The sequence below is a fragment of the Alligator mississippiensis genome, chromosome 2 (assembly GCF_030867095.1).
Source record: "Alligator mississippiensis isolate rAllMis1 chromosome 2, rAllMis1, whole genome shotgun sequence".
Taxonomy (NCBI): domain Eukaryota; kingdom Metazoa; phylum Chordata; order Crocodylia; family Alligatoridae; genus Alligator; species Alligator mississippiensis.
This window is the reverse complement of record NC_081825.1, coordinates 52,400,532-52,421,831: the sequence shown is the minus strand read 5'-3', so window position 1 is coordinate 52,421,831 and position 21,300 is coordinate 52,400,532. Positions and strand designations below refer to the sequence as shown.

The window sequence follows — 21,300 nt, the reverse complement described above, 5'->3', positions numbered from 1 at the left end:
GCCTATTTTGGAGCTGGTATTTGAATCCCTATCTTTCACTACTCAAACACATTCATCATTGGGCTACTGTAGCAACAGGTCCAGGACACTAAGGAGGGGAGGGGCAGGGTGAGGGTGTGTGGCATTGCATGTATCCAGGTGGCTGTGACTAAAGCTCTCAGCAGCAAACAAGTGCAACCACACTAGCTCCCCCCAAATAAATTACTGGGTGATCAGGGATTAAAATCAGCAGGCTATAGTCATTTTTCATCTCTTTCAGATCCAATTAATATTTAAGTATATTATGCAAATATAACAGCTTCAACAGGATAAACTAAAAGACACACACCCCAAATAACCTAGTTATTAAAGCACTCGCTTGGGAGGTGGGAAATCTGGATCCAAGTTCTTGCTTCAATTACGCTCAGAAGGAGAGATTTGAACCAGCGTCTATCTCTTGGTGACAACTCTAGCCCCTCAACTAATTGGGTCTAAGGGCATTCCCTTCATCCGGTTGTATCTAATGTAGAATAGGCCTACCTACTGCATGAAAATGGCTACTGAAGCTGACCCTGTGGTTCAGAAAGGCAGGCCATAGCTAGTTGGAGAATCCTGCCAGAGCTTGGGTCTGACCTGAATGCTGAACTGTATGCTGCTGTTATGACTAAGCCAGCTTTGTGGATATTCAGAGGCAAAAATGTAGGCATTTAGAAGCATTGAGTTTAGCAGTTTAGGATGGAGGTTTAGCCATGTTTAGGATTACCTGGCAGTTCAGTAGAACTCTGAGGATCTCAGGGGTGCCTAAATGTTGGACTTAGGCATCTAAATGCTGTAGTGAATACTTAAATCCCTTTATAGATTCAGCCCCAAGCAACCCTTCCAAGAGCAAAAAGGGGAAAAAAAAGTAAAACTTCCTTGTACTGAAGCTGCAGAATTACTTCTGAACTTGATGCTTTGGCACATTTTACCTCCTCATAGTATCTACGCTCCTCCTCTTCAACCTCTTTCTGAGCTTTTTCCCATTCTTCTTTCAGCTTGTCTTGCTCCTTCTGGTACCGCTCCTATAAAGAATTTCAGCTCAATCACTTCAACATGAAAACTCATACAGCATAAGGAATTCGATCTGCTTCAGTGGAAGAACAGACAGCTAGGATTTAAATGTTGTGATATATTCCAAGCATCAATGAAAGGGGACAAGTAGAAATCTTGTTTGTCAGACATACAGCATGCCATGTGAAAATAAGAACCTGAAAGACCCCTTGAAGACAGAAAATTTCTTTTCTCACCCTAGCCCCAACATTCTTATCCATGCCTTGGCTCCCATTTTGTTTAGTACTCTCAACCTTATTGTAAAACACCAGGAACATTTAACATGTTATACAAAGTTTGATTAGTTAGAGGTTTCCAAATGTTAGTAGCTGTTGGACATGAAATTTGTTTACAGTGATTTAGAGAAAGTCATACTTTGTTAAGGTAGGGTTCTTATAAGCTACCAAAACAGTCCAGTTAAACATGGATTTTGAATTAATCATTTGGCTAAACTGGTGAAGGAACTTAACCGGACTTTGTAGATATTAGCTTTGCCACTAATCTAATAAAGATAAGCTGCTGCCAGTACAATTTAATGAAAGATGAAAACCCATGTAGGCTTATAAGTTAAATAGACATTGTATAAAAGTCTGAAGCGGATAAGATGATGATTAGCTGAGTAGTTTGTTTTCTTCTCGGATGGGATTATTCCTTGAGAATAGAATCCCCTCAGCCCTGTGTGTTCTGAATCAGAATATAATCTTTTGAAGAGCTATTTAAAATGCTTTGTCATCAGACCTGTTTTTCCTACAGGGAAGTGGCAAAGATATACCGTTTCCACCTAACTTTATTTGCAACATCTTAAGAAATTGATTTACTTTCAGTCTGGTCCCCATGTAGGCTATGGGATGCATTCTGAGGATGACTTAATTTCTGGAATAGAAAACATTGCAGAAAGAAAAATATACCATGTATAAAAAAAATGAAATCAAGAAACATAGCCACAATTCATTCATTCTCATCTATTATGAAATATTATTATCCATCACCACAGCCTTAATGCCTGCCTAATTTCACTATTATTTCCTTTTCACATTTCTGTGGTAAGTTTCTTCAGTAAGTTTTAGTTTTGACACATCAGAAGTTTCTACTGAAGAAAGGGTTTGTTGAAAAATTCACAACCAGTTCCATGTTCATCCAAGCAATTTAAGCTTATTTGATTCATATTACATACTCAAATCTGAATATTTTAACACAGCTATAAAATGACCTGAACTGCTCAAGTTATGAGGAAAATGACAATCTAAATCAGGGGTGTCCAACCTTTTTGAATGTGGGGCCAGATCATGAACTTTTTATCACCCAGTGGGCCGGCAAGCCATATTCAAAGACCTCACAGGAAGCGGTATCACATCATCCCCCCGAAACAAAAGTACAGTGTTTACTTTCGTTTCCCATCACAGCACCTCGGGCCTCAGAAAACAGCTTGGAGGACCGCATGTTGGACAAGCCTGATCTAAATGAAATACAATTGAACAACAATGGGAAAACACTTTGCAGTCTCGGTACCTGAAGTAAACGTTCCTGTTCATGCTGCCATCTTTCCTGTCGTTTTCGCTCCTCTTCTGGATCCCAGGACCAGAAATTGAAATGCTTATAGAAATTGAATGTGATTATTAGAATATACAAATGTTACAAGACAATCATAAAAAGCTGCACAATGCAGTTGCTTTGCCTACTCTAACAAGCATAATGAACACGTTAACCTACAAGGAGATTTCAGATTATTTATTATAGTTATGGTTAGCTGACTACAGGTAGTTATTCTTACTTTCCTCACCAATTTAGAATTATTTTTTTGCACCATGTTCAAATTTATTTGCAAAACAATTTCTTTTTCTCCACAGCAAGGAATAGTCAAACAATATTGGAAAAAAGGTATGGACTGGAAAACATTCTAAGGATAATAAGAATAGCTGCAGAACTTGTGACATTTTCTACAGTTGCTGATCCAAAAGTACATCAGCATAGTAAAGAAAATCAACAACACCTTATTCTCCCTTGGAATAATCCCAATGCCATAAGCATCAAAATAAATAATGTATTTGTTCCTACAGATTATATATTTTATGTCGCTGCCAAAAATAATAATTCACAAGTTTTGGTTTATGATATTATTTATACTGTGACAAAACACAGGACCTAATCAGATCAAGAACCCATTATATCATATAATATGATATATTAAATATTTATTTTCCTTTAAAAAGGAAATTGAGTCCTACAGTGGACATTTCACGTGATATCCTCTTCTCCTAGAGCCACATATTGGGTACTTACTCAAATGGGAAAAGATATGGTCCACTTTTCCATTACGAATAGTATATGGAATACAGGCTACACTGTGTTTTAATATATACAGGTATCTTTGAGGGATAATGGATTTTCACCTAACAATCATTTCCTGTGCATAGTTTCTATGCAAGTTAAATGAAGGCAATGTTCAGAAAGACACACAGACCCATTCACAAAATGAATGGGAATTCTCAAGGTTAAAATTAAGCATTACTTAAGCTTTGTAAGACCAAGGTTATCTGCATCACAATCTTGTATGATAACATTTCTCCTTAACAGGGGGAAACTTCAACTCCCAGTTTAAACCACTGTAATCTTACTAATATTAGTGGATCTCACAGGCTTAATTGAAGACAGAATTTGCCTCCACATTTGTTTAAAGGTCTGAAATATTTGGGTCATAGTTATTTTCCTTCAGTCAAAGGAACTGAGTTTCATCATTCCTACTTGAGAGTACTTTGAGATGGTTTACAGAAAGAGTTACCTTTGCTTTAGTTGTAACCATAATAACAAAATCATAGGGCTGGAAAGGGCCTTACGATTAAGAGTCTAATCCAATATCCCTGACACAGATGCAGGTTTTATTGTACCTAAACCAGAGAGAAGCCTGGGAGATGTTTATTCACCCTCCTCTTAAAAACTTCCAGTGCAAATCTCTATACTGAACATATGCTGAAAAAGAATGCCCTGCATGCAAAAGCTTATCTAAATCTATCGCAGAAATGCAGATGGTCAACTAAAATATATCACTCACAAAAATCCTTGCCTCTTATACTGATTATACTAATATTCTGACATTCAGAATAACGAAAAAACTACTTACATTTGATTTGTCTCCATTACCAAAATAATCTGAAAGACATAAAAACTAAAATTAACTCCTCAAAATATTAAAACCCTTAAATATACCTTTTCTTAATGTGAGCTAAGGATCAAAACATATCTGCAGAAAAAGATACAAGGCTTCAGGCCAATTTAATAACAAGACTTGCCCCACAAGCAATTGCAAAGAAAATATGTGATAAAATAGATCAGAAAAGTAGACCCTGCACCCTTCACCAGCAAAAGTATTTCTGATATGCCTAGAAATGAGCAGCGCATCAAGATCAGGATCTAATCTATCACTAGCTAATGGCAGCTACTTTGTGGCCACAGGCATTAGCAGTGCTCGGATATAGAGTGTTATCAGATTTAATTTACTTTTATCTTTTGCTATTTAATGTGGGGGAAAAAAAAGCAGAGCCAAGGAAGAGGCAACAAAATTATACACTACTCAAGAACCACAGTTACCAAGAGAACCAATGCCTTTGAAATAAACTGTTAAAAAAAACAGATGCAAAGGAAAACATATAAAGGCAAATGATATTCTTTTGGTATCTGAAACTAAAGTATTACATTCATGTATAGTTTAACAGCTCTTTTCCAGCTGTACATGAGGGAGAGGCACTTTCTATGGAAGCAGAAAGTGGAAATAAGTACCAGTGACCATTAGCTTTTACCCCGCCCACATTTTAAGACACCTACTACTCAGGGCAGCAGAAAGGTTGCAGCTACTCTCCGTGCATCATTTACCTGACCGGGAGAAAAACTGTGAGCGTCGCCAGGAGTTCCGAACCTTAAGCGGAACACTGGCACAGGTAGGTGATTCTAGAGCGGGCGGCAAAATAGAAACAAGAAACAACACTGTGAAAAGAAAATTGTCCACCTTCGAGATGTGAACTCACTTAAGTGACAGAAGGGCTTTTTAATAAAATGAATCACTTAAAAGGCTGGTTACAGCTAGGTTAAAGTCTGTTTCCCAATGAAATAACTTCATAAAAAATTAGGATTGGAAGGGACCTCAAGGGGTCATCTAGTCTAACCTCCCGCTCAAAGCAGAATCATCCTCATTAAGAGGGTTTCCAGCTAAATTGGAGTAGAATTAAAAGTCATTGTTGGGATATACTTCATCTAATTTTACCCAACACACCTCTAACACATTAGAACGTAATTAAGGAAGTCTGCTCCTGAATCTCTTTTCTTAATTCAAAGTGTTTGTTAGGTTTTCACTCTCTCATTTTTTTTTGCATGGTGACTTTCAGCACCATTCTGTGTGCACTAGAGCAAATCAAGCATTTCAGCATAACTGAAAGAATAAAAAATATCTCCAGTCACCTACATGATTTCTGGACTGCTTTCTTGTTTAGTAAACACTTGAGTTACTTCATTTCTGAAGTATCTCCCAAGTCTTATAAATTTTAGTTTCTATTCTAGTTTCTGTGCACATACATGGCACATGTTAGCTGTAAGGACAGATGCATATGAACAGCTAAGAACAGAATTTAGCTCCAAAAAATGTAATTGCCATGAAAACAAATTACTAAGCCATATTCCTCAGCTTGAAGCAGCAGTACTGGTAAAACATAATAGCCTTGAACATATCAGACCTTTTAACTTAATATCAGCTATATATAAATTAGATTCATTAGATAACACCATGCTGGACTTCCTCATGTGTGCCATATTTTTGAGGTTGTAGTTAAGATTACTGACAGTGCCCACAGAACACTGCCCTAACAGTACTTGTTCAGGTGTAACTTGAAAAATGATAATTTCCCTTTGAAAAACTCTAGCTCAAAGGACCTATATTTTATTTGTAGATCCAACATAAGGTTATTTTCCTTTTTACCCTCTAGCGAGTTTTCAATTACTGCCCAATTTCATTCTATGCAGCTACAAAAATACTCTTTTCTTTTGCTTACCTTGTTGCTCAGAATTCTGCAAAGTAGCTTGGCTAGTCTCAGGCAATTTCTTCAAAAATGGAAATACGATACTTCCTTCTTGTATTAGAGTCTTTGGCTTCCCCATCTGTCCAAACATTTAGGAATGGACAACAATGTATAAATATCATGCATGTGATGAATGTCTAGTTCCACCACATGAAATCTTTTAGCTTATTTTTTTTTTTATTAAGACTGAGGAGAAAAACAAACATTACAAAACTTGCACCAAAGCAATGTTCTATTTAAATTATGGAGACCTTTTTTTGGTTCTTTACTGCCTCCCATATGATACTAGAAGTCTTCTGGATATTAAAGTTGCCACAGTGGAACCCAAATAATTTTAATTGGAATGGCTCTCAAAACAATTAATCCATAGCAGGTTGCCAAATTAAGGAGAAACACTCAGTTGTTTTTACTTCTAACCGCATTGCTTCTCCACTCATTTGGAGCAACTTAATGATCCCATACAACTGCTTGAAGAAGCAGCACCCTTTGAAATAAAAAGCTGTGGCAAAAAGCTAAAGCACCTCAGCAGTCCTGTGCAGCAGTTTGTTGTGGCTAGGTAAACCCCCAGTTAATTTGCAAACAGTCATCTTTGCAGGGAGGTAGGGACTTAACTCTGCAAAGCATCTGGGTTTAACCGTACTATTCGAGGACTGACATAGATGTACATTTCCTCAGCACAAAGCCAACTATCACTTCAGCTATATGTAGTCACTCCACATTTCAAGACAGTTTTAAAAGCAAGCTTCTCCATTTACATACTTTGCACACACTGGTTTCCCTCCTCTTAGAGCCCTGCCACATGTTCAAATTAGACCTCGATAAAAACCAGCTATACAGTTGTTACACATTTTCAAGCACTAACTTTGTAGCTAGTTGGCTCTTTTCTAAACATCTTTATGACATGCTAATTACTTTGCATGTGTGGCTGGTCTAAAGGTATTGTGCAATTAACCAGTTAATTGCATAATACATGTAGCATGTGGCAGAGACCTAGAAACATAAGGTCCATGGATCAAATTCTCCACTCTGCTCCTTAGGTGGAGGATTCTTTCTGGAAAGGGACTCTGCTATTATAAAAGGTAGCAGAGTCTGCCTGTAAGAGTTGTATCCTGCAAATCTGGCACACGCACTGAATTTAGAGAAAGAAGTGGGTGTGGTAAAGCTACACTATCTATTTTCCACAGGCATAACATCTCTTATGCCAGTCATATAAGCTACGGAAGATTCACAACAGTGAGTATATTCACCCTTTGCAAGACTTGCCCTTTGGTTTTTTAAATAAAGTTTTTTACTTTCAGGTGCTCAAGAACAGTCTAAAATCTTGTTTTTGGATTACTGAAAGTAGACTTTCAATGAACAAACTCCTAACTTTGTTATTAGATAACATTAAGATTGTTAGCACACTGAAAGCATTGCCTGTCAGGTCCTTCTCTACCCTTCTCTCTCCATAATGGTCTTCTGTACCTCCTGTGTGACCAGGTCTTCTGCTTCTTTCTGTTGTTCTCTCTTGGGTTTCTTCAGGTCTTTATCTTTCGAAGCAGCATCTTCAGACTGGGTAGGAGGAGGAAACTCCACATTGATAAGAGCAGGGCTGGCACAAGTAACAGTTGCCTTGAATTGATTATGGTCTGAACCTAATACACACACAGGAATCACAAATATTTACTTCTGAAATTAAAAAAAATTAGAAGAAAATCCCATTATATAAACACTGCCGAGTTAAGACAAAATTCAACTGGAACCCTCCATTTAAATCACACTGACTATGTAGGTGGACCCAACACTTGATCACTGGTGATTAAACGATCTTGTCAGGTCAAACAGAACTTATTCCTTCAAATAAGGAAGTTAATACTGCAATGCCACCAGTCTCTCTATGAGGAGTGGATGTCACTCCAGGTCTCCCTATTTTTCTACTAAAACAAGATAGTGCACTGTCTTTGGTTTCAAGTGCTTTGCTCAGAGACAGACGTGAACAGATGGGAATATGATGGCTGAAGCTCATTTCCCATAAGGCAAACTCGATGCTTGTAGTTTGGGTAAAGGATGTAGGGAGTACAGCAGGGAGATGTTGCTTATCCCGCAAGGCAGCACATCATTTTGAATATCACTCCCAAAGTCTTAACATTTTTTTCTATTATACTTGGTATCACTATCTTTCTCTCATATGTGGACTTTGGCAGTTACACTTGACCTTTGTGACCTCTAGACTGGCTAACTACACATTTCACTGGATTACTACTGAAAACTTCTGCTAGTACAGTGTGGAAATTGTCACAACCCAAGGGTGTGATTTTTGTTTGTGTGTGCTTTGGCACCGCTGAATTATTTTCCCGCCGTTTGAAGCTTTCTTTGCAGGGTGCATTTCTTCTTTGCAGCATAGAAATGCACGTTGTAAGGAGTTCCCGCCATTTGTATTTAAATTCGACCCCCCACTATTGGTTGTTTCTAAATTATTCCCACGTGGCGGCTAGCGATTGGCTTGCTGGCCATATAAGAGGCTTGAGTGGTTTCTGCCCAAGTTGGAGGACTCCACGAACATCAGGAGGAGGAGACTTCACGTCTCGTGAAGATCTCTAAGCGCTGTGGAGCCTATTGGACCCAGCGTGAATATCAAGAAGGCAACAGGGGTCTGATCAGCCTCTAGCCTCTCCCCGTCGCCAAGCGCAATCCTTGACGTATCCCTCTTCCCTGTGCGCAAAAAGTTCCACGGAGCCTCGACAACTTCATGTGAGTCAGAGTTTTGTCCGAGTCCTTAACATAGGGATTTAAGTGGAGCTTTACCTGGGAAACTGTCCAGCCTACACCGCGACCATCTACGGTGTAAGTAAACAATCTTGAATCAACCACTAAGCGTCCGTGCCTAATTCTAGCGTGTCGCCTGCTTTCTCCGACCCAGCGTGTCCGGGCTGCTGGCCACAGCCCGCGGCGCAAGAAAAGGGCCCCGGATTGCTCCCGGCCCGCACAGAAATAAGTTTAACCAGGCCTCTTACTGGACTCAGAAGAGAGAGAAAGAGAAGAAAAAAAGATGCTGATGCTATGCGTTTCAAAATGTTCTAAGATAAGGAAAAACCTTCATGCCTTGTTTTGTCTGTGTGCAGATGTTAGCCTCCTCCTTTCCGCTGAACCAGAACCTGATAACTGTTCCCAAAACACAGTGTTTTCTTTCCTGAATAAGTAAACTGCTTACGTGTGACAAACAAATGATCAACATCTTTCTGTTTCTCTCAAAGTTGCTTTGTCTGAACCCTGCATCTTTTCTTGCTGTCTAAAGTATAAATAAGCTTGTAAACTTGTAGAGGTCAGAGTTCCTTTGAGAACCCTCCTTGCGATCACTTGTATAGCTTTAAATAAACCTCGATGGCTGTGCCAATTCTAATACAACCAGAACGCGAAGTTTGATTTCTTCCACAACGGAAATGGGCTTTCTGTTTGCGCAGTTATTGGAGCTTGCTCCAGTGCACTGCAGACTTCAGGAGGGCTGCTGATGCAATTAAAGATGTCAATATTTACTTATAACCTACTACCATCCTGTGGTTTACTTAACTGAAACATTGGTCTTGCTCTTTCCCTCCCTTTGTATGGCCAAAGCAGCTGAAAAGATCAAATAAGCACTAACTCACAGTCCCTGAATTGCAAAATACAGGAGCTGGAGGCAGAGGGTTTTCAAGGGAGGGCAAAACATGATTCTTCAATTGGAGCTCTAAACTGCTAACTCTTAGGATATGGTGAAAAAGCTCTAGTACCATATCCCTTTGCATATAAAACATCCTTGAATTTAAAATGCCAGATTTTGTAAACTCCCCCCCCCAAATCAAATAAAGACACTCTTTCAAGGAGGCAATTTCTATGGTTCATATAACAGGTGTTAAATTCAAGTTAAAAATAGAAGTTAATAGGCCAGTTTTAAAATAAATATTTCATTTTTAAAAATCCATCTCTAAAAATATGTTTAAAGAATAAGGCTTTCTTTTTGCCTGAAGTATGGGAGTCATATAATTATACTCTAATTGCTGACAAGCATCTCATATTTTTTTATCTATATGTACAGAGATAAATTGATAGGCACATTTTAAAACTTGGAACATCATTTTATTATGAAGTAGCAGTAAACAGAAGATGCTCAAATGTCTTTTTTTTTTTTTTTTAAGAAAACAGACTGAGGGAAAATAGCATTGTAACTTTTAAATTAATTTTAACCTACACTGAAATAAAATCAATTTTACAAGCATTTTACTTTTTCCTGATAAGGAATCATATGTCAGGTCATAAAGTAAGGTCAGTAGTCCATGGAACACTATTGATTCTATATACTTCTGTTTATACACCCCTGACAAAACTGGCTTCAAAAGTTTCTAAATATTCCCTTTTTAATTTTTCAATGACTTGAACATACATCTATTTTTTTTAAACTGGAATCGTTATTGCATTACTACTAATTTTAGTTTTCCATGGTTTTAGATACTGCACGTCCATGCTGATCATTCATATAAATAAGTTACAGACATAAAAGGCATCAGGCAAATTTGAAAACAATATAATCTAAACCAAATATAATCTTTGCATTTTCTCACGATACCTCTAGATGTCACTGTGAAGACACTTATCTTGACCACTTCGGTAACAGAAATGCACAACACAATGGAACTGAAAGAGATGTCACCATACAAAAGCAGTTTTGCAGCAACAAACCTGGTGAAGTATTCTCTAGATTCATGATTTCTGGCCTTCCAGAATCAGTTTCACATTTTTGGTTGGCTGGTTCAGTTTCTTCTATTAAGGAGGCCTGCAGAGAACAATTGCAGTGTTTCAAAGAAATAAAAAAGCTGGCAAAAAGTATTTGTTTCTATAGGACAGTACTTTCTTCCTCTTTGTAATGCATTCAAATGACACTTCTTTGAGTCCAGCTGGAAACAAACCACTGGAGACTGAACACATGAACAGCATGTGCTACTTTAATTTTGAGTTATTAAGCCGTCACTTCCTCTCCTAAGCATGCATCTTCTAAATGTTCATCACCATCTATTATTGTTTATATTAACTTTGGTGTAGCCTAAACAAATGAAATAAAAAATAGAGAATATCTAGAGTTGGAGAAGAATGTACATTTCATTCTATTTTTGTAATGCTTACTAATTTACGTCTTACTAGGATGTAAAGGATTTGACTAAGTTAAATTTTATACTTTTCTAGCTAATGTATCTAGAGTAACCTACCTCCTATTATAGAATCACAGAAAAGCAGAGTTGGAATGGGCTTAAGAAAGTCATCTAGTTCAACCCCTGCTCAAAGCTGATCCAGGCTGACCTGGACAGGCTCAGCAAGTGGGCGGACAAGAATCTGATGGTGTTCAACGCCGATAAATGCAAGGTTCTCCACCTTGGGAAGAAAAACCCGCAGCATCCTTATAGGCTCGGCAGTGCTATGTTGGCTAGCACTATGGAAGAAAGAGACTGGGGGGTCATCATTGACCACAAGATGAACATGAGCCTGCAATGCGATGCTGCGGCTAGTAAAGCAACCAACACGCTGGCTTGCATCCATAGATGCTTCTCAAGCAAATCCCGGGATGTCATTCTCCCCTTGTACTCGGCCTTGGCGAGGCCGCAGCTGGAGTACTGCATCCAGTTTTGGGCTCCACAATTCAAAAAGGATGCGGAGAAGTTTGAGAGAGTCCAGAGAAGAGCCACACGCATGATCAGAGGTCAGGGAAGCAGACCCTACGATGACAGGCTGAGAGCCCTGGGGCTCTTTAGCCTGGAAAAGCGCAGGCTCAGGGGTGATCTGATGGTCACCTATAAGTTTATCGGGGTGACCACCAGTATCTGGGGGAACGTTTGTTCACCAGAGCGCCCCTAGGGATGATGACTAGGTCAAACAGTCATAAACTACTACAAGACTGTTTCAGGCTGGACATAAGGAAGAATTTCTTTACTGTCCAAGCTCCCAAGGTCTGGAACAGCCTACCACCGGAGGTGATTCAAGCGCCTACATTGAACACCTTCAAGAGCAAACTGTATGCTTATCTTGCTGGGATCCTATGACCCCAGCTGACTTCCTGCCCTTTGGGCAGGGGGCTGGACTCGATGATCTTCCAAGGTCCCTTCCAGCCCTAATGTCTATGAAATCTATAAAATCTATGAAAGCATTTGAGGGTTGTTAATGAATTTGCCAAAATGTCCGATTTTAAAAAAGGCAAAGACTAAAGCATTTTATTTATCCCTACACTGTGCAAATCCTCTGTTCCCTCACTGGAATTGCACATGATCAGTTTCAAAAGTTAAAAAATACTTTGAAAAGATATGATAAAACCATAAGCCAATAATCCAGATCACTTCAAAAGCCATCTTCCTGAACAGGGGTACTTGTCTATTATGTACTCTAATTAGAAAGCTGCACGAGGAAACTTTGAGAAGGATTCTCATGGGATTCTCGTGTAAAGAAGCAGAGGCATAACTGGGCAGTTCTGCATCTTGAATAGTGACAGCCCATGGGGCAGTAGCCTGGTCACTTCCTCTAACTTCACTGTCCTATTTTAAGGGTAGATTTTGAATCCTCCTTCCTCACAAAAGCCACCTGAATCTGGCAGCTCCCCTAGGGTCTAAATATATGCAGGGCAACTGAACCGCCACAATATGGCTCACTGGCAAAGTTAAACCTTTAGAGACAAAGCACAGACCTCCACCAGTTAAGGTAATGGAATATGGATTGGCAGTAGCCATTAACTGAAACCTTCCAAAATTATTTCAGTTTGAGACAGGCACCCAGCACAAACATTTTCAAATGGAATTATTAAACCTTGGCAACGTATTAAGCAATGGAAAACACGGTCTTATAACAAAAAGTATTCTGCAGTCAAAAGTGTCACTGCTAGCTCTGCCCATAATCACTATATTTAAGTAAGAGGCACATTTTGGTGACAGAAAAGATCTCTTCATTCTGAGCAAGATATTAAGAGACATTATGGTAGCTGTTTTAAAATAGAGAATAAAAATGAGCTACTTGGTGCAGGAAAATTGAATTTTGCAATGACATAATGCAGAAGTTATCCAACTGCTCATGACACTTAACACCTTTCAGTTGCTGAGCAATTAAATATCATTGCTAATTAAGTGGCAAGATTAAAAAAGAACATTAGTAGTCAGGTTCACTGGAGAAAAAAAGCCTGTATTTATGACACCCTTTGGGATTCCATACAATTTAATATTTTATAAAATTACCATAGTCTTTTCATATATACACTGTACACTGTATTAGAAATATTATACTAATAGAAATAATGCTCCTCCCTTTCTGCTACATAATCTGCATTAATCTCTATTAAAAAGTGCATGTATTCTTAAATATGACATTTTTTTCATAAACTACTTTATCTTGTCACTTTTCTGAAATGGAAATGCTCTTGAAATATGCTAGCATATCCAATTGCATCTATAAAGAGAGCTCCATATAGCATATTTTGGAAAGGTATTACATTTTTCTGGAGAATTTATGCTTGCCTTTATGTTTATGGTCACTCATGTTTATAAATGAGACGATTATATTTATCCATACTTATAGATAAATCTTCCAGGTGTGGAGGGCCCCAGTGAAGCTCTCTGCATCTCTTAAATCTTAACTTCAGTCAAATGTAGCTGAGGAGGAAGAGCTGCCATTCAGGACAGCCTCAAAGCTGAACAGGACAGTACAGAGCAGTTCACTGTGGATGCATAAGAGGAGGGGCTACTGGGCAACCATTTTGTACAAATTCCCTAGAAAAAATCCTTCCATGGGAGGTGTGGATAGAAAGGTTGAAATAGAAAGGCTAATATAACAGCAAATGTATCCTAACAGATTTGTAGTACCCTGGTTCTGTCCCTGTAGATCTCTCAAGGACCAGTGAATTTTGTTCAGTGTGGTAGACTGTTTTTATGCTTCCTTTTCACATGCATACAATGAAGCAGTTATTCCTAATATTTAGTTCAATAAGTTGTGGTCAGTGATGAAATGTTATTTTATATTTTGGTTTAATTATGAATGAACCAGCAATAAAGCATAGGGGCTCCGCCATCTGAAATAATACATTTCATGAAGTGATTTGCAAGATTGGTTGTACAGATATTGAATGCCAGTTTGGGACTAATATAAATGAATTCATTTTCTTTCTGACAGATAATATTGGTACCTAGCTAAGTAGGATTTGGGCCTGTGCCCACTTAATTATGACCATACAGATCACATACAAATAGCCTGCCCTTGTGGCAAACAGATTTCTGTTTGTAAAATACAGAAGAAAAAAATAATGATAATTCAGAACCAAATCTAGGACAGAATATTACTGAGCTGAGAATATAATTAACCTACTAGAAGGACCCAAAATGGAAAAAAAATGAGAATACAGATTTATTTATCTTTAATGCATATGTATTAGTTGAAACTGCTTTTATCCAGGGGTCAGCAACCTTTCCAGGCTGTGGGCTAGATTGACCTGCTTCAGGTCAGAGGCAGTCTGGAGCACAAAGGTAAGACCCAGCCACTGCCACCACTTTCCCCCATGACTGCAAAGGGAAAGCGTTCAGCACTGCTGTTTTTCCCCACAGCAGCATGGGAAAGCAACTGCTGATGAGGCTCCACTGCCGCTGTGGGGGAAAAGTGCTGGCTGCAAACACTTCTTCCTATCCCACCACAGGGAAAAGCAGTGGTGCTGCATTCTGCTATTGTGCAGCCACTGGGAAAAGTGGTGATGGTGGCACCTGTGTCCTAGCACCCACCTTCCCACTGCGTCCCTGCCTTCATCTGATTTGAACTGGGTCAATGCAGCTGCTGAAGCCCCACATCCACAGGCCACATCAAATGGCTTCACAGGCTCACTATAAGTTGCTGCCCTCTACTTTCACCTAACAACAAGCTAAAATAACAACAGCGACAGTTCAGTGAACCTTATGACATAGCTATCCAGCTAAAGCCAACATAAATACAACAGGGAAAATTAGGAAGTAATGGCTTCTACTGAATTGAATTTTCAGTAACAAAATGAATTTGCTGCCATATGTATTAATACTGACAAGATTAATATTGGCTCAAATACTTTCATCTTGCAATGAGTTTTAAACATATAATGATTTTCCCAATGGAATGCTGGGAATTTAGTCAAACCTTAAAACCATACATAATTTGGGATTTTAATTGAAACAAGCTTCTCATAGCAACTTGTTTGGACTTCTGAAAATGAGCAGCTAACAGTGACATAAGCTGGCCCTGACATAAGCATGGTGGCACATTATGGCAATGCAACACTACTGTCACCACTCTTTTGCCTGCAGTCATGTAAGTGTTGTAGTCAGATCAGCTATTAAAGCCAAGGGACAGCATGGGTCAGCAGCTGACTGGAAAGTTTCTACACATTTAAATTCACACAGAACAGTCCTAGAGGACCCCATCTGCTGGAAGTATAATTTCTCATATGATGTAAAGCTAAAATCCTGATCACTAGTGGATAAGGACCACTGACAGATTAACATTTATTGGGGCACTGGGCAAACAGACAATTGGAGGCCCCCCACCAAGCGAGGGCAGGTTCCATCTTTGCCCGCCAGGGAGCTGCAGCTAGGCCTGCCTGGCCTCCTCAGTGTGTCCAGAGTGAGCTTGGGGGCATGAGTGTTGCTGAAGTGAAAGCAGTCCTGGCCCTGGCCCCTCTGCCCAGTGTGTGTCATGCAGCTGGAGCTGCGGTCCCCCATAGCTGCAGGACGAGTCAGAGCTGGGGCCAGCTTGGGGGGAGGCACAAGCTTTGCCCCCAGCTTGCCACCTGCCCTTCTGCCCATCTCTCTGCTGGCCTGGGCTGGGCAGGGCAGGACTGTCCCATCCCATCCCATCCCAGCGGCCACCTGCAGACACCAGACAGCAAACAGCAGAGAGCAGGAGCAAGGCCATCCATGAGGCCTCCTGGCACCAAATGGCCCCAGGAAGCTGCTGCAGCCTGCAGGGAGCCCTGTGTCTGCACCTGCACCTAGCCTGGCTGAAGGGGAGGAGGAGCATGCTGCCCGCCCCCAATGCCCACAGCCAGGACGCCCGCCTGGACCATGCTGCTCCTGGCACCCCAGAAAGCTCCTGATTGGTAGAGGCCTCTGGGCCTGGGCCCCTGGGCTCATGCATTAATCCACCCCTGATAAGGACCACCTTGGATTCCTTGTTAAAATAAGGCATTAACCCCAGTTTCATGACCAAATTCCTACAGGGGCACTTCCCTTCTACCTAATTAACTTTGTTCTGCTGTTTCTATTTCACACATTTCCCTCCACGGCTAGCTGTCAGTTCTGTAAATTCTACAGGTATGGCCTCATATTGGCCCTAAAATCATACAAATCAGGATTTCATTGCCATTCTCCTGCAAGTAGTCCAATTATTGGTTCTACCTCCAGAAACAGCATTCCTTAATCTGAGTTCAACAACTTGAATTTAGTTAACAGAGAATGAGCATTACTTGGATGAAAAAAAACCCATCTCTATGCGCCAAGCAGGAATGAAAAGAAATTGACAAGTTAAAAAGTTCACTAATTAAAAAAGACAAACAGATTTTTTCTTGAGACTTGCTATTTAGATCAGGATTTCCCCCCCCCCCTAGTTTTTCATTGTCAAGTCTTAACAAGAGCTACAGGCAAGTCAATCATTCATTGAGAGTCATGGAACAGACGCTTTAAATATAATGATGTCATTGGGCATGTCTACACATGCATTAAGGTGCTTTTTCTAATGTGCATTAAAATTTAGTACTTCCAATATGAGGTACGAAAAAATACACATTAGGCTGCCTTAATGAGCAGTAATGAATGTGCATGGTTTTTAAGTGATGCTTACTGAGCAGTAGGCTATTTTACTGCGCATTAGCATAATCACACTTTTTTTATGTGACACTTTATAGCACTTTTACACGTGCTCTGGGAGAAGAAGGGGGCAGTGCTTTAATTAGAGTGACTCCGAGACCCTGGAGCCTCCAAGAACTTGTGCCTGGCACACAGGAGATCAGGGAAGGTATAGGCAACACCGTGGCAGACAAAACAGGAAGTAGAAAGCAGAGTGGCAGATCAGGAAGGAAGCATAGGACAGGAAGTAGAAAGCAGAGCATCAGATTGGGCAGGGAAGGGGACTGGAGTAGCACTAAGGGAAGATGCGGGGCTAATTTGTGGCATACCTGCCAAAAATACTGTCCGCTACTGCTCTAGAAATACCTGAAAATGTTCCTCTCTAGTACTCTTCAGTTGTGTTCATCTCCACTGTAGGCAATACTGTTGCAAAACCTTTCAACAATCCATTCCACACAACCATATTTGGGCAGTAACAGTGCAACCCCCAAACAAGTTTTCAATTGCTGGTTGTTATCAGTACAATGTAAGCTCTCCTTTTCCTGTTACTCTTTCTGTTGGAAGAATAATGTCTGGGGCTAAGTTGGTACATTTGTGTAAGCTCACAAATGGGATCCCCCGACCCTCACAAAACCCATATCATATTGCTCTATGAAGTGGTATAGCTTGATCCAACATCTGCTACTTGTGTAGAGTACACCAGAGACCAACTGAACTGCTTTACTACAACACTACACAAAGCAAAGAAAAATATGTCTAGAAAACGGTGCATAATCTATCTGACAAGTGAACTGAAATATGCCTAGTCTATTTGATGAGCGAACTGAAACAGCAGGAAGCAATCATAAGAAGGAAAGAGGAGTGACAGGAAAGAAGAACAATAAGGCAAACAGAACAAGAAAGGGGAAGGACCAGAGATAAAATGATATACAGCAGGTAGGTGAATATGCACCATGCCTACATGTGCAGGTATTCAGGCACACTTATACACAGGATGACAACACAAATAAAATTAGCAGAATAATAAGAAAGAAATCCCATCCCACTAGAAACACAACAAAAAGCGCTGGCAAATAGAAGTTCTGTTTCCAGTGAATTGTATTCAAAACCTGGATATGGAAGAAATGGAAAGAAAGCCCTAAATCATCTGACTGGAAATTAGAAAACTGGGGGAAAATAGGGTAAGCAAGCAAATAAAATAATTTCAGTGCTTAAAAAAAATTCTGACTGATATTCTTTATTTTCAACCATCCCAAAGGAAAGTCCAGACAATTCTTTTGCCATTCTATTTCTAGAAAACTTGGCTTTCATCTCTTGGTTACTTTTCTTTTTCTTGAACTCTGGAATAGGGAATCAGGGCCAAATATCAGATAAGGAGGTTTACTATTAGTTTGCATGATGCAGAAACTAAGTGCATTTTATGCTGAGTTAAACCTGTAGAAAGAGGAATCCCTTTTGTCTTTGGAAAAAATATGCCACATGACTTATCTTCTAACAAGGAGGAAGATGCAGTGAGCTGCTGTCTTAGTACTGCATTACTAACAATTCAATTAGCTAGAAAAGAATCTTAAAAAACCTTGAATCTATATACATTCACAGCTTAATGCATTATTATCAATATTTTATCAAAGTAAGCCCATCAGCAATCTTCCTCCATGCCTTCCTGTGCTACAACTGAGCTTTGTAGTTAGATTTAAAGCAAAAATACACAACTCTTAAATTTTGATTTCATAGCTGCACTTTCACCTACGTACACAAAGTTGTGCTGTCAATAACAATTCAGAACTCCCTAGGTTAGTGATTCAAGATCACTGCAAGGATCAGCCATTCATTGTCAGAGGCAACCCAGAGCCACAGGAATACCATGGCATGGAGTTCCTTGTGGATCTTCTTAGATCATTATATTGAAAAGGCAGGGCATAATAGCATCTTAGAGACTAATTAATTCAGAGACGCATATGATTTTGTAAGTAACAGCTTACCTTGTCAGATGCTATGGATGGACCTGCAGGGAGCAGGGGTTCTAAATAGAAAGCTGAAATTTAAATACATAGGATATAAAAGGAAGGGGGGGAGGGAAGAGGGGGCACTGCTAAGAGGCAAGCCATAAGGACATAGGGGTTATAAAAGCTAGCGCAGGTAACAGGGATCATTACATTGATTGTGCTTGGTTCATGTGTCAAACTTTTCTTCATAACCCAGAAAGCTATACAAAGCCACTACTATTTTTTTAATGAAATGTATACAGAACCTGATGCAATCACAGTAAAGACCTAGGCTACCTGGTGGCAATGGAAACAGGGGGAGAGAGAGAGAGAGAGAGAGAGAGAGAGAAATATCTTGTTGAAAAAAACTCCATAGATGAACAAAAGGACCAGAAGTGCACTCAGAAAACAAGGGTCTTAAGCTTAGTGCATTGAGATCTTCTCCCTGTATAATACTGCCTCTGCTTTCTAAAACTAATCTGGTTTCTTTTTCCTGGAAACAAAAATACTCTAGGAATGCTAACATTAGTTTATTAGAAACTGGAAAACCAAAATTCATCATAATAGTTGGTATCATCCAATTAACACTGCTGATCCCATCATGTAACTGAGGTCACAAAATCCTGAGTCAGAACTCTAGAAATGGTATCATGTAGGTGCCTATTTTATTCTCTCAAAGATTCCCTATCATGTTAATTCTGTGATTATTTTCCTTATTTTATAATTGCCAGAACTGCAGAGTCAACTGTGTATTCAAAGTCAACTGCAACCCTATCCTACTTCTGAAGTAAGGATCATTTCATTACTACTCCCCAACCATCCTCTACACTGCCATCTCCCTACCTTCCTACTGTCACTTATTCTTCTCCACACCAGTCCCATGACAGTCACAGAGAAGTAGGGCTTGAAGAGAGCTCCACAGGTCATCTAGTCCAACCCTTTGCCTGAGGCAGGACCATCTCTATCCAAACCATTCCATACAACCATAATCTAAACCAGGGGTTGGCAGCCCCCATCATGCATGCCAGAAGAAGTAGGTCTGTTACCAAGAATGAGCCTATATTCTTTGGGCAACAGCAAAATGTCACACATCCTTAGAAATAGTACTCGCACAATTACCTATCTAGCTAATACCCTGTGAATTAAAGGGAACTTCATTATCATTCCTGGCTTTTGTAATTTATTTTGTATCTCTGACATTGTATTTTGTTACATAGTAAGAAAGACCCAAATCCACTTTCCCTTCATGTTTCTTTTTCCTGGAAGAGTGCTTGCTTTGTTTTTTGTTTGGTTTTGGTTTGAGTCCTGCTGTGATGCGCTCCAGTTTTTTCTGCCTCTCTCTAGTGACAGTGAGAGGGATAAAAAGTTAAATTAATGCAAGTCTGTACAGTAAGGTGGCCAGGAAACACAGTGACCCCATGTATTTTGATAACTTGCCTCCTTTTCTAATACTTCCTGATAATGGAACAATGAACATCTAAATGCTAAAACTGTCAGCATATTAACATCTGTTAGTATGGAGGTGGAAAACTGAGACCAATTATAATGGCTCACACACTCCAATTACGTTGCTGATCTAATCAGCTAACGTCAGTAGAAGGACTGAATAAAACCTGTACAATAGCTGGGACAGAGTCAATTTCTCACTTGGACCCAGTGAAATGTGCCAGCACATCTGAAGCATGCATATCAGTTACATGACATCCCAAGCAAGAAGCCAACTGCAAAAAGTTCTTGAATCCTCTACCTTTCCATGGCAGCAAATACTTAAAAAGTATAATTTCTTTGACCTGAGCTGATCCTCTTGTGATAAAACAAAATATAATCTCTTGGTTTTCATTAACTTAGTGATGAAATGCATTGAGAAGGAAATCTGGCAGAGAAAGTAAGGATGATGCATTCACTTTTGCTCTTACTGTTGTTTCTTTGTGCGCCCTGTGAGGGATAGGCCTCTGTAAACTGAGCTCAATGCTAGTGATGTCCTGCTTCAACTCTACAGGGTGCCCGTCCTCTCTGGCCACACCTTCACACTTGAGAGATTTACTTGGCGAAGGGGCAAACATTACTGTCGTATATTCTTTTTCCTTCTCTTCTTCCACTCCATTGTACGTTTCCCCATTCATGCTGACTTTTCCATCTACCTGCAGAACACAGTTAAATAAATACGCTGAGGAAATAACAGAAAACATCAAGTTGGCATGTATTTATTAATAAATAATCTGTACAGTACTAGTAATGTATTTAGTATTATTCAGTACACAAAATTAGAGGCAGTTCCTGCCAGAAATAATTTACAACCAAAATACAGACACTTAGAGGACAAGATAAATAAGAAAATCCAGAAAA

General features: G+C 39.6%; 1 protein-coding gene across 9 annotated transcripts in view; it reads right to left on the bottom strand.

Annotated features, from left to right (window-relative positions):
• LIMCH1 (LIM and calponin homology domains 1) overlaps positions 1-21,300 on the bottom strand; it is a 326,420-nt gene that overhangs the window by 24,370 nt on the left and 280,750 nt on the right. For 7 of the 9 annotated variants that reach the window (XM_059721666.1, XM_059721667.1, XM_059721668.1 and 4 more), the window contains 7 exons: positions 20,859-21,095; positions 10,824-10,917; positions 7,596-7,765; positions 6,105-6,210; positions 4,187-4,215; positions 2,578-2,661; positions 948-1,040 (listed from right to left, as the gene is read on the bottom strand). In XM_059721666.1, the coding sequence (XP_059577649.1) occupies positions 948-1,040; positions 2,578-2,661; positions 4,187-4,215; positions 6,105-6,210; positions 7,596-7,765; positions 10,824-10,917; positions 20,859-21,095 (813 nt within the window). The remainder of the gene's footprint in view (positions 1-947; positions 1,041-2,577; positions 2,662-4,186; positions 4,216-6,104; positions 6,211-7,595; positions 7,766-10,823; positions 10,918-20,858; positions 21,096-21,300) is intronic. The other 2 variants (XM_014594935.3, XM_019480970.2) reach the window with 1 other exon arrangement.